This window comes from Felis catus, chromosome E1 (genome assembly GCF_018350175.1).
Source record: "Felis catus isolate Fca126 chromosome E1, F.catus_Fca126_mat1.0, whole genome shotgun sequence".
Taxonomy (NCBI): Eukaryota; Metazoa; Chordata; class Mammalia; order Carnivora; family Felidae; genus Felis; species Felis catus.
The window spans coordinates 3,411,114-3,424,045 of NC_058381.1; the positions used below are offsets into that span (position 1 = coordinate 3,411,114).

Genomic DNA, 12,932 nt, shown 5'->3' on the forward strand with positions numbered 1-12,932 from the left:
CTCCCCACCTGTCGAACTCCCACTCGGGAAGCTGCCTCCATAGTTTCTAGTGAGTCTTTGCACCCGGTTAGAAACACCGACTTCAAAAAAAGAATCTTTTCTTTGAAGTGATAGGGGAAAGAAGCGTCCTGCGTTCTCACCCTGTGCTGGTCTAGTTCTGTGTGCAAGTCCAAAGCCTGGGAGCTGCCAGGCCTGAGATTTGTTTTCTGGTCCCTGGGCAGCCTAAGTGGCCAGCTTCAAGAGGGGGTGTCTTTCTCCCCTCGGGGGACCCTCTTCCCCCCTGAATAAACCAAAAAGAGAACTTAGGAACAAACGTCTGATAGGATTTAATGTTTTTGGGGATGGGAGGGGACTGAGGCCTGAAGGGGTAAATGGCGGGGTGCTCGCCAGCAGGAAGGCATTGGGGTCCCAGAGGGCTAGACGGAGCTGACTGGGTGGGCCACAAGCTCACCAGGGCCTTATTCTCTCTCCGTCTCTGTCTCAGAACATTCTGGAACCACCGCTGCTCCTTAAACCCGGACTTGCTGTTGTTCCTTCCTCCTCACCTCTGTCCAGATGTCTGACAGATCCTGGATAAACTGTTGGATCTAACAAGGCAAGGGGACCGGGGCTCAGCCCAGCCAGCAGCAGGCCACCCCACCCCCAAACGGAGCATGGCCGGGCAGAGCTTATAAGGAGTCACTGTCTCCCTGTGACTGATTTCTCGGGGCCACTTTCCCTTATTTGACAATTATTCTAGTTGAAGCTTCGGGCTTGGCAGACTAGAAGGCACAAACAGGGAACTCCTGGAGGCACACACCGTGACAGCACGAAGTCCAGCTGACCGTCTGGGGAGGGGAGGGGCGAGGGGATGTCAGAGCAGACCCTGGTACTAGACGCCTCCGGCAGGCAGGGGCCAGCAGCTTGGGGGAGACGGCTCTCCACAATTGAACAGCCTTCACGGTGGGCGTTTGCTCGCAACCCAGAACTGACGCCCCTTATGATCCTCTTGAGTCATCGACGGAAGCTTGAGTTCTATTCGCAAGCTTCTGTTTCAAGGAACACGCAGTCGGCGTGCTACGTGGGCACCTGGCCTCCGCACGCGGCCCTGGGGAAATCGGTTCAACTTTCTGGCACTCAGCTTCATCTTTAAGAAGGGAAGGGGGAGAACAGGCTGGCCTAGATGGCCTCTAGGATCTCAGTTCTAAAGTCTCTCCTTTTCGGGGCGCCTGGGTGGCTCAGTCGGTTAAGCGTCCAACTTTGGCTCTGGTCATGATCTCATCGTTTGTGGGTTCGAGCCCCGCATCGGGCTCTGTGCTGACAGCTCGGAGCCTGGAGCCTGCTTCGGATTCTGTGCCTCCCTCTCTCTCTACCCCTCCCCCTCTCTCTGTCTCTCTCTCAAGAATAAATAAACGTTAAAAATAAAATCAAATTAAATGTCTCCTCTTCAAGGATGTTCCTGGGGATGGGACCACGCGGACCGTCCAAAACTCTCAACAGCCCCGTTCCCCGCCCCCATACGGTTACTATTGCAGATACAATTCCTGTTTTGCAAAAGAGGAAACAGAGTCACTGAAGGAAAGTAACTTCCCCAAGATCACGGAGAAGCGATCACACTCCGCCGCCCAAGAGGGTTCTGTGGTCAAGTAAATTTTGGAAATGTTATCTGCTTGGAGAGGCTGGGGCAGAGCCCCAGCAAAGTCCTGTGTGTCAAGACCCTTTACTTTTTTTTTTTTTTTTTAACGTTTATTTATTTTTGAGGCAGAGAGAGACAGAGCACGAACAGGGGAGGGGCAGAGAGAGAGGGAGACACAGAATCGGAAACAGGCTCCAGGCTCTGAGCTGGAGCTGTCAGCACAGAGCCCGACGCGGGGCTCGAACTCACGGACCGTGAGACCGTGACCTGAGCCGAAGTCGGACGCTTAACCGACTGAGCCACCCAGGCGCCCCTAAGCTCCTTTTTCAATAACACTAAGACATCATTTGTCTTTGTCTCTCTTATTCACTCACGAGCGAACAGTGGCTTTTACCAGAGCGGGACGTTTCCGTGACATAGGCTGTCACAACAGGACGAATGCTGAAGCCGAAGGGAGAACCCACCTGGCCTCCAGGAAGCCAGACATTAAGTGGATTTGCAGAAATGTTCCTTGTCCCACAGAGCGTTCTTTTGGAAATGTGCTTTGCGTCAGGAACGCCATTTACATTAACATGCTTCTTGTTGTCCTTGAACAAGGAATTAAGGATTTTTAATTTTTCCCTTCGAATGTCTCCTACGGTAAATATCAGCAGCTATAACCCATACAAACAAAAGCTCTTTGAGGGTCTTCAACAAATGTGAAGGGTGCACAAGCCTCCTGCTCGCAGAAAATTTGAGAATTGTGGCTTCGGGAGCAAGCTTTCTTACAAACTGCCTTCGACGTCTTTGAACTATCGATAATTCTGTTCTATGTGCTCTGAGCTGCAGGCTGATTCTCCGGGTTGAGGAAATCCCTCCTCCTGGCTGGTCAGCGGGGTGAAATCTTTAGATTTCACGGGTTTTACTTTGTTGTTGTTGTTGTTAAATAGGGGAGATGCCTTCTGGCCCATTGCTTTCGTTGGCTTGGATTTGATATTCACTCACCAAACGCTTATTGAGCGCCTACTGTGTGCCAGGCACTGTTCTAGACACCGAGATACAGCAAACGACTAAACAAACACAGACCCCAGTCTTGAGGAGCTTTCTGTTATTTGACAGCAGCACTCAAGGCTTTTGCCAAAGGAACAAATAATTAGTCATGGTTCTGCGCATCTGACAGGAAGTATGGCTAACCCGTCTTCTGGTACAGAGCTCCCCAAAGTGCGGGATATCTGTGCCTTTGGTGGGAAGTGAGATGATTCTGGGGCGCCTGGGTGGCTCAGTCGGTGAAGCGTCCGACTTCGGCTCAGGTCCTGATCTCGCGGTTCGTGGGTTCGGGCCCCGCATCGGGCTCTGTGCTGATGGCTCGGAGCCCGGAGCCCGCTTCGGATCCTGTGTCTCCCTCTCTCTCTGCCCCTCCCCGGCTCACGCTCTGTCTCTCTCTCTCAAAAATAAATACACGTTAAAAAAACATTTACGGAAGGGAGACGATTTGGGGTGGCACGTGCACACAGCATCACATGGCTTGAAGCATAGTGAGAAAGTTATTTCCTTTCCAATTTCCTTTTAGTTACTTCAAAGAGAAGAATCTCAGGGTGCCCCTAATAAGACAGACACCAACACTTTCCTAGACTTGCTGACTCCCCCCACCCCCAATTTCTTCTTTTCCCAAAGCGTGGGCCCCAGGCACGGAGCTTTCAGCACGTCTCTAGAATCTAAGAAGACTGTTTTTGCACCAGCGATGAATTCAATCGTGGGTCCCCGCTGGGGCCCGCGTTCACCGGGGCCAAAAGGGTCTCAGCGCTGATGCCGTGGTTCTCAAAGCGTGGAAGCCAGACCAGCACCATCACCTGGGAACCTGTTGAAAAATGAAAATCCCTGGGTTCTCATTTCGGACCCACCGAGTCAGAGACTCTGGAGGCGGTGACCAGGAGTACTCCCCCTGACCTGGTGACTCTGATCCTGTTAAATTTGAGAACCACTGCTCTGTGGGGTTCATTCTTCCGCTGGACCAATGGACAGCCATCTTGGCTCAGTCGAGGCAGCTGGCCAGGGCACCTGCACCCCCCCTTACCATGTCCAGCTGTTTGTGGGTGTCCTCCAGGGACACGGCGGCGGTCTCCTTCAGCTGCTTGCTCACGATCTGGAAGAGGTTCAGTGCCGCCATCTTGATGGTGCCCAGCAAGAGGGTCTTCTTGGCGGCCGTGTTCTGGATGTGTGCCCAGCGAGATTCCTGGGGAGGCGACGGGGCCGGGGCATGAGCAGGCGCGTGTGTGTGTGTCCCTTGCTCACCCAGAAGCCCCCACCCCCGCGCTCACCCAGACGATGACGTCGCTGCGGGCTCGGTCAAAGCGCATCTGCAGACGCGCCAGCTCGTTGTTGTGCTGCAGGATCTCGTCGTCCTTCTCCTCCATGTAGCGTGCCAGCCGTGCCTTGGCGCGCTCGATCTTCTCCTGGCCCTCCTGCGCCGACTGCATGAGGTCGTGGTGCATGCTTATCAGCGTCTTGTAGCGTGAAATCACCTCGTGGATCTCCTCGAACTGCAGAGGGGGCTCCCGTCACGGCACGGCCGCCCCCCGGGCCCGCCTGCCAGGTCCCTGGCTGGATGCCTCAGCCCGGTGGGGAGACCCTCGGCCAAGGTCAAAGGGCAGAGGCCGTGAGGAGTCCCCCCGCTGGCCCTCCTGGGTTGGTATGGGCCATGGGACAGGTGTCGGGGGCACGTGCAATCGGGAGCTAGGGTCCTCGGTCAGCACGTGGCAATCACTGGGAGCTTTACATTTTTTTTAATGTTTATTTTATTTTTGAGAGAGAGGGATAGAGAGAGAGACAGAGTGCGAGCAGGGAAGGGGCAGAGAGAGAGAGGGAGAGAGAGAGAGAATACCAACCGGCCTCCACACTGTCAGCACAGAGCCTGACGTGGGGCTCGAACTCACGAACCGTGAGATCTCGACCTGAGCCGAAATCAAGAGTCGGAGGCTTAACGGGCTGAGCCACCCAGGCTCCCTTCCACCAAGGCGTTCGTTTTAATAAACACGAGGGGGTCTGAGGGGGTCCCTGGCACCCGAATTTTGCACAAAGGTCCCCCAGCTGGATTCTAGAGGACCTGGTGGCTGGGGCTTGGGGGGCGGGGGGGCGGGGAAATGCATTTTGAGATGTCTCCCAAGGCAGTAATGACCATATCCAACAAGAATGTACCCAGAACCATTTGTAAGCCAGGCCGGATGCTAAGCACTAGGCCCAGAGCAGGAGATAAGAAAGGCAGACCCTGCTCTTAGGAAGCCTGAAACTCGGGGTGGTACAGAGTGAGGACAGACAGACAGGGAAAGAGTTACAACTCCGAGTGATAAGCCCTATCTAGGACTGGAGGATGGGGCCGGCCAAAGACTGTAGGGTAGTATCTTCAGCCCAAGGCTCTCTGGTATTTGTTCACACTTGCTGAGGTCCGCCTCCAGCTGGGGGCTGGAGAGGGCACCGGTGGGGCGGGTGGCCTGCCTGGCTCAGCTGTCCCCTCCAGCACGGTGCCGGGCCGTGACGTTCTGACCCGACCCTGCAGACCACGGGCGGCAGAACAGAAGCCCTGTGGCCCTCTCTCCGTAGAAGGTGGCGTGGGCACCCGATCCAGGATGCCAACTCACCTCCCCAGGGGTTTATCGGAGTGGGCCTTCCGGCTGCCCAGGGGACACGCCCTGAGCGCCTTCTCCATCTCGTGACGTTCCCAGTGACAGACTGGCGTTCCGGGAAGTGCCCTGTGGGCCTTTCCATCAGCATGCCCCTGTGGGGGAGGGACCACCCAACCCGGCATTAGAGGAGGTGGGGACAGCCAGCAAAGTTTTCCTGGGGTGGCCAAAGTGAGGCCAGAGGTATGAACATAGCCGGCCAGGTGGGGGCAGGTGGGGGAAGGCGAGGACAGGTAAGGGAGCAGCCAGCCCAATGATGACAGGGGAGGGGCGGGGGTGTGTGGCAGGTTTAGGACGAATAGCCTGGGTTCAAGATGGGGACGGAGAGGTCCACCTGCAGGAAGTAAAAAAAAAAAAAAAGAAATGCCCCGTGAACCCAGAAGAGGAGAGTGGACTTCCACCATTCAAGGATTCTAAGAAGCAGAGAGAGAACGTTACGTCTGCATTTCCGGAAGTTCACCGAGTCCACGACCCAAGAGCACATGACAGTTAAGTTGAACGGAGCTCCCAAGGGTACTCAGTGTTGATGTCAAAGGGACTGGGGTGCCCACCTGCAGAGGCTCCCGCTGTTTAAGGATGGGACACTCCGGGGGCACCTGGGTGGCTCAGTCGGTTAAGCGTCCCACTCTGGATTTCGGCTCAGGTCGTGATCTCGAGGTTCGTGGGTTCAAGCCCCGCCCGCGTCGGGCTCTGTGGTGACAGTGTGGAGCCTGCTTGGGATTCTCTCTCTCTCTCTCTCTCTCTCTCTCTCTCTGCCCCTCCCCCCAATAAACAAATAAACTTAAAAAATAAACAAGTAAGGACAGGACATTGAAACATCAGCCAGAGTGAGCGCAAAGGATCACAGCACACCAAATGTGTCAACAACCCACGAATTCGTAACGATACCAACAACATTACAGGTCACTTTTGGAAGCTGCCAGAGAATCCGTTCATCAATGTGAAAACGGGAATAGAGAGTCCGGCACTTAACAAGCCTTTCCCTTAGGACTCACGAGGTCATCAAAGGTAGCTGATGAACGGAAGAGCCCGTCTATGACATCTTTCTCCCGGTGGTAGTTTTCTCACTAATACGTGAAGAAGGGAAGACAGAACATTTCCAGCTCTAGAAGGATCTTCCACCCCCTTATGGTTCAGTAGCTGCCCGCCCACTATCAGAGAACCCAGAATTGTGGATTCTATCACCAAGGATTCACTTGTGCCTGTTTTTAAATATATCAGCAGGATCATACGTATGTTCTCTTTTCTGTTCGGCTTTTTTAAAAAAAATTTAAAAATATTTATTTATTTTTGAAAAAGAGAGAGAGACAGAGCGTGACTGAGGGAGGGTCACAGAGAGAGGGAGACACAGAATCCGAAGCAGGCTCCAGGCTCCGAGCTGTCAGCACAGAGCCCGACGCGGGGCTGAACTCACAGACCGTCAGATCATGACCTGAGCCAAAGTCGGACGCTCAACCGACTGAGCCACCCAGCTGCCCCTGTTTGGATTCTTTTGATCAGCAGAATCATGTATGTGACACTTGAAAAACAAACATCCCAACCAAATGCCGTGTGGGGACCTTGTTTGGACCATGATTGGAACGAACCAACTGCACAAAAAGCACGTGTGCCACAGTTGGGGAAAGTTCAATGTTGACTGGATATTTAACATTAAGGAGTTACTGTCACATTTTTACGAGGTGTGACAATGGCATTTCCCTTATCTTGGAGAGTCACGTATTGAAACACTTAGAGGCTAAAAAAAATATCATTTGCTTCACAATGGCGGAGGTGGGAAGAAGGTATGGGGAATGATAGGATGAGCTGATAATTGTTGGACTTATGTGGTGAGTAACGGGCATTCAGTAGACTATTTTTGTATACGTTTGAAATTTTCCATAATTGAAAAGATTAGTGTTTTTAATTTTTTATTTATTTTTACATTTTTTAAATGTTTATTTATTTATTTATGTATTAAAAAAATTTTTTTTAATGTTTATTTATTTTTGAGACAGAGAGAGACAGAGCATGAACAGGGGAGGAGCAGAGAGAGAGGGAGACACAGAATCAGAAGCAGGCTCCAGGCTCCGAGCTGTCAGCACAGAGCCCGACGCGGGGCTCGAACTCCCGGACCGTGAGATCATGACCTGAGCTGAAGTCGGACGCTTAACCGACCAAGCCACCCAGGCGCCCCTAAATGTTTATTTTTGAGGGAGAGAGAGAGAGAGAGAGAGCAGGGGAAGGGCAGAGAGGGAATCCAAAGCAGGCTTCAGGCTCTGAGCTGTCAGCACAGAGCCCGACGTGGGGCTCAAACTCACAAACTGTGAGATTAAGACCTGAGCCGAAGTCACTTAACCAACGGAGCCACCCAGGTGCCCTTATTTTTACATGTTTAAATGTTTATTTATTTTTGAGAGACTGAGAGAGACGGAGCGCAAGCAGGGGAAGGAACAGAGAGAGAGAGAGAGAGAGGCAGACACAGAATCGGAAACAGGCTCCAGACTCAGAGCCATCAGCACAGAGCCTGACTTGCGGCTCCAACTGTGAGATCATGACCTCAGCTGAAGTCGGACGCTCGACCAACTGAGCCCCCTGGATCTTTGGATACGTAATACGTCACCAAAATGGTAAAAGCAGGCATGACAATGAGCAGTTTAAAAATCAGGATACTGGTGGGGCGCCTGGGTGGCGCAGTCGGTTAAGCGTCCGACTTCAGCTCAGGTCACGATCTCGCGGTCCGTGAGTTCGAGCCCCGCGTCGGGCTCTGGGCTGATGGCTCGGAGCCTGGAGCCTGTTTCCGATTCTGTGTCTCCCTCTCTCTCTGCCCCTCCCCCGTTCATGCTCTGTCTCTCTCTGTCCCAAAAATAAATAAACGTTGAAAAAAAAAAAATCAGGATACTGGTTACCTCCGCAAAGAGGGGAAAGAAGGATGGGGCTTGGAAGGGGGGGGGGGGGCTCCCAAGGGCTTTCAATTAAAGACAGGGTTTTATTTAAGGAAACAGAACTGGGGGGAAATACTAAGATTTGACAAAGCTGTGACGCCTACTCGGGTGCTATGATATATTTCTCCGTACTTTTCAGTATGCTTAGAATATTTTGGAAGACATAACGGAAGAAGGAGAAAGAGAGAAAGAAAGAGGGGCGGGGGGGGTCACGCTGGCTGTAGAAAGAGGGACAGGCTGGTGAGCAGGAATAAGGCTGTGTTGAACTCCTCCGGATGAGGGATTGAGGTACCTTGGGGGTCTGGATGGGGAAGGGACAGGGGCCAGATTCCAGAAATATTTCGGAGGCAGGATAGGTCAGATCTGCAGAATGATGGCTGCAGGGAGGGGGGAGGGGAGGGGTGAGGATGAGTCCTATCTTATCATTTATCTGCTGCTTTGATATGTGGTCTTCCCTCACTACCCGCCCCCCCCCCCCCCGGAAGAACTGAACCATTTACTACACAATGGATCCACCTTAGAATGGAGGGCGTAACACAGATCTGTGCCTCACGCACAGATAAATTAGTTCTACATGGAAGCTGCTGGAACTTTAAAAAGCGGAGCATCCTTTGCCTCCCGGCTCTGCCCTCAGGACCCGGATCCACAACCCCCACGGAGGACACACTTCAGGACTGGCTCCCTCTGGGGAGGGGGCCCTGCCTGCTGCTGTCACCAGGGGGGCGTGGGGAGACCGGTGGCCTGGGAGGCATCCATGGGAGGTCTTGAGTGGGGGGGGGGTGGGGATGCCCAGGGAGAAAAGTGGAGGACCACTGAAGGAAGGGGCTGGGCAGAGGAGCCCGGGAGGAGGCTGAGGAGGAAGGCCCAGAGGCGGGAGGAAAGTAGGAGACAGGAGGGGAGCCCCTGTTCGAGGAGGAGGTCGGGGAGCCCCGTGCAGGCGGGTAGTGGCCTCTGTAGCTCTGTGCTGGGTTGGGCATCTGCTACCTTCTCCCCCTCGTCTCCACTGCCTCTCGGGTCAACAAAACACACCCGGGGGCGAGGGCAGGGAGGGTTGGGCTCAGGCCACATCCGGCTGCAGGCAAAGCTTATCACACACACACACACACACACACCCCTCCCCAGCCGCTCCCGCCCCCCCTCACCTCCGAGTGCTCCACCACCTTCTCCAGGTACTTGTTGAAGACGGAGAACTCCTGCATCCTGGTGCTCAGCCGCTGGTGCTGCAGCCGCAGGGCCCCCATCTCCTGCTTGACCTTGGCCAGCTCGCGCACCCGCTGCCTCTTCAGCTCGCGCTCCTTGTTGGCTTTCTTCAGGGCGCGGATCCGTTTCTGGTCGTTCTCCTGGGGGGGGGGGGGACGGGAAGAGGGGAGGTGGGGCACCCGTCACACCCTGGTGCTGCCCTTCCCCCGGCGAGGCCCTCGCCCCTCTCTTGGAAACGCTGGGGGTCCAAGCCTAGGGGCCTGGGGTAGGAGGCAGGCGGGGCCAGGCCGCGCTCCCATAGCTCACACTGAGGCCCAGGAGGTGGTGCCCTGAAAGACAGACACGAGGCTCAGCTCGGGCCATCGGGCTGACCCCCCTTCTCCTTCATCCCGCAAGGTCTCCCCCCCACCCCCCCACCCCCCCCGCAGAGATCAGGGGCCACACCCACCCCTCCCAGTGCCCCCGTGTGGCTCCTTTCCCTCCTCAGGGGCTCCCGGGATTCCACACGGATGGAAAGTGTTTGGAAGCAGGTGAAGGCACGCGTGACATTTGCCCTGTGCCCCGGGGGCCCCCCAGAGGATCAAGGGTCCCCTAAACCAGCGGCTCTCAAGTCCAGCTGCGTATCACAATCCCCTGGGGAGCCTTTTATTTTATTTTCATATTTTTTTAATGTTTATTTCGTTTTGAGCCAGAGAGAGCACAAGCAGGGGAGGGGCAGAGACAGAGAGAGGGAGACAGAATCGGAAGCAGGCTCCAGGCTCGGAGCTGTCAGCCCAGAGCCCGACGCGGGGCTCGAACTCACGAACCACGAGATCATGAGCTGAGCCAAAGTTAACCAACTGAGCTGCCCAGGATCCCCCTCGTCCCCCCGGGGATTGCAAGCAAACAGACACCCAGGGGTCCATATTTGTAACAATTTTTTTTTTTTTTTTTAGGATTCCCACGCCGTGGAACCTCTGGCAGCCATTTGGAGGACCTCTCACCCCCAAATCTCCTGCCGCCCCAACCACACGCCACTAGCTTTTCTCTGGCCAGTGGGAAGGACTGGACCCCTGGAAGATACACGCAGGCCGCCAGCTTCTTTCCCACGTGGATTACGCACAGAGCAAGACTGGAAATGCTTAGGAGCAGGGGTCCCCCGTGGGATCACCCCTGGGAGCTGGGCCAGGCCCCTCAGGGCCCCATCAGTGCTGGCTGGAGCTGGTCTGGACAAATCCGGATGGTTAAATCCTCCTCTGAGGACGGATGGAGAGGAATTGGATTGTGAGGCCTGGGCCTGGGCCTTCAACCAACCCCTGCCTGGTCTTTTCAGTACAAGGACGGAGGGGTGGCTGAGTGGCGAGGAATAAAATTCTACCTGGTTCCCCTTTGTATCCCCATGTGCCTCACCCTGACCGCGGCACACTCGTTTATTCGTCATCATCCACCCATCCATCCGTCCATTCATTCATTCGTTCACTGGAGACCCTGTGTGTACCAGGGAAACACGAAATTACGGACAGTATTGAGGACGCGCAGGGAGAAGCCCCAGGCGTCGCTGAGCCTCAAAGAGACATTTAACCGGGGTGATGAGTGGGCAAGAGCAAGGAGGAGGAGGAGGAGGCCAGTTTGCGAGGGTGGGTTCCCCCCGGCCCCTCACACCTGGATGAACTGCTCGAACTTCTGGATGTGAGCCTTCAGCTGGGCCTCCTTGGTACCCAGCTCCTCCCAACGCAGATTCAGGGTTTCCATCCGGCGCCGAAACATCTTGGGGGATGGGGAGGGCAGAGAGGTCAAGAGGGCCCCTTCCCCCGCCCCGCCCCTCCCTCCTGGGCGCCTCTGTCCCCAGGCCTGCCCGCCCAGGACACTGCTCCCCTCGAGGCTCAGGTCCTTCCTCTCTCCTCCCTGGAAACACAGAAGCTTCACCAGGACTCCCAGCTCTGGCCGCCCACACAGAGGAGGACTGTCCCGGGGCTCTGAGCCCCAGGGCCCTTCCTGCCCTCCGCGCCTCCAGTCCCCCACCTCCTTCTTCTGCTCCATAGCAGTGTGCATGATCTTGGCCTCTTTCTTCTTCTCCAGAAGCCGGATGGATGGGGACTCCGACTGCTCCTCAATGTTGGGGAACTTCCTGCCCAAGACAGGGGCAAGACAGGCCGGTGGGTTCCAAGCGCCTGGGGCGGGCCGGGGCTGGTGGTAACCCGTGGACACGGAGGGGGAAGGGGGTCCTGTCCCCCACGGGAGTGAAAGGGACGGTGTGTTGAGAGGGGACAGGGCTGTCTGTGTTGGCGCCTGGGAAGCACGCTGGGGCAGGGCGATGAGGACTGGTGGGGGGGGAGGGGCGCAGGGTTGTAGGAAGTGGAGGGGACGGGCTGGGAGGTGGGGCGTGGGGGGTGTGGGGGGCACTCACTGCAGCAGCTGTAGTAGCCTCTCCCCATACTGTAGCCGGAAGTACTCGGCCAGCTCGTCCTCCTCCATGATGCCCAGGCTCATGCTGGTGGTGACCCGATGGGCCAGGCGGCCAGATCCTCGCAGTGAACTGGTGGCTGGGGGTGGCTGGGGGTGGCTGGGGGGAGGGGGCGGTAGCTGGGCTCTTGCTTCTCCCTTCCTCCTGCTTGTCAGGGTCCCCCGGAGGGTGAGTGTCCGAGACCCGGGAAAGATGGCTGGACACCTGCGGTGGGCAGCTCAGGATGATGTATTGGGAAGTGAAGGGAGATCTGGTTACCTAGCAACGGATCTCCTGGTTCTGTGGACCACCCACTGGAACTCAGGCTTTGCTCTCTGACCCTTGTCCCCCCTGACCCCAGTCTTGCTGGAATCCCGCCCCCTTGCTCCTGCATTTACCCCCCAGGAGCTTGGGGACGAAGTTAGGACTGAATAGATGCTGGTGTCCAGGCCTGGGAGGGAGGGTCTGGGTGGCCATGGCCCAAGAGGGGGTTTTGGTAGAGGGGTGTCCTTGGGGGTTCAGGTGTGTGTGTGTGAGAGAGAGAGAGAGAGAGTGGGGGGGGGGTGAGGGAGGGACTGGAGCTGGGACAAATGGCCCAGAAGAAAAGGAGGCAGGGGTGGGGGCCTGCAGGAGGGTGGGAGGAGGCCCGAGGTTGAGAACCAAGTGGTGGGCGAGGGAGGGATGCGCCTGGGGATAGGCGGGGAGCCTGGGGACCAAGGAGGCCAACTGGGGGGTGGGGGGGGGTGGGGAGGCGGGCGCCGAGGAGCCCGGGGCGGGGTGGGGGTGGGGGGTGACGGCGGCGACCTCGAGTCGTTGCTGCGGGACACGGTTCCCGGTTCCGCACTGTCCCCTCTGCTCCCCGCCGGTGCCTGCATTGGACTCGGCCCCTCCGCGTCTGGGGACGGGGGTCCCTCCAGGGAAGGGCGGCGCCCCCCAGTGGGCGAGCCCTCCCCGCGGCACTGCCAGTCCTCTGGTGCCCCCTGCTGGCCGCCTGACGCCGCACCTTTTCCGGCTCCCCAGCGCCCTTGGCGCTGACCGCTGGGGGGGGGGGGGCGCGGGGATGAGGGGGAACACGACGGTACCCCCACCCCCACCAGCCTCTCAGCCAATACGGGTTC

At 56.5% G+C, this 12,932-nt stretch overlaps 1 protein-coding gene across 2 annotated transcripts; it reads right to left on the reverse strand.

Moving 5' to 3' along the window:
- Positions 1-302: 302 nt before the first annotated feature.
- On the reverse strand, positions 303-12,714 carry CCDC42 (coiled-coil domain containing 42). Of its 2 annotated transcripts, none has more exons than XM_023244099.2 (8): positions 12,619-12,714; positions 11,779-12,039; positions 11,394-11,499; positions 11,034-11,138; positions 9,335-9,532; positions 3,913-4,134; positions 3,669-3,827; positions 303-587 (listed from the first exon to the last, which is right to left on the reverse strand). In XM_023244099.2, the coding sequence occupies exons 1-8, from the start codon at positions 12,687-12,689 to the stop codon at positions 510-512; spliced, it is 1,200 nt and encodes a 399-aa protein (XP_023099867.2). In that variant the 5' UTR covers positions 12,690-12,714; the 3' UTR covers positions 303-509. The 2 variants fall into 2 exon arrangements, with proteins under 2 accessions (XP_023099867.2, XP_023099868.2); XM_023244100.2 differs by lacking the exon at positions 303-587 and adding an exon at positions 1,902-3,452.
- Between the last annotated feature and the right edge of the window lie 218 nt (positions 12,715-12,932).

Coding starts and splice junctions, on each gene's coding strand:
- CCDC42 (XM_023244099.2), bottom strand. CDS start 12,689: ATGCAGGCACCGGCGGGGAGCAGAGGGGACAGTGCGGAACCGGGAACC. Junction 11,500..11,778: donor AGGCTACTACAGCTGCTGCA/GTGAGTGCCCCC, acceptor TGTCTTGGGCAG/GAAGTTCCCCAACATTGAGG. Junction 11,139..11,393: donor CTATGGAGCAGAAGAAGGAG/GTGGGGGACTGG, acceptor CCATCCCCCAAG/ATGTTTCGGCGCCGGATGGA.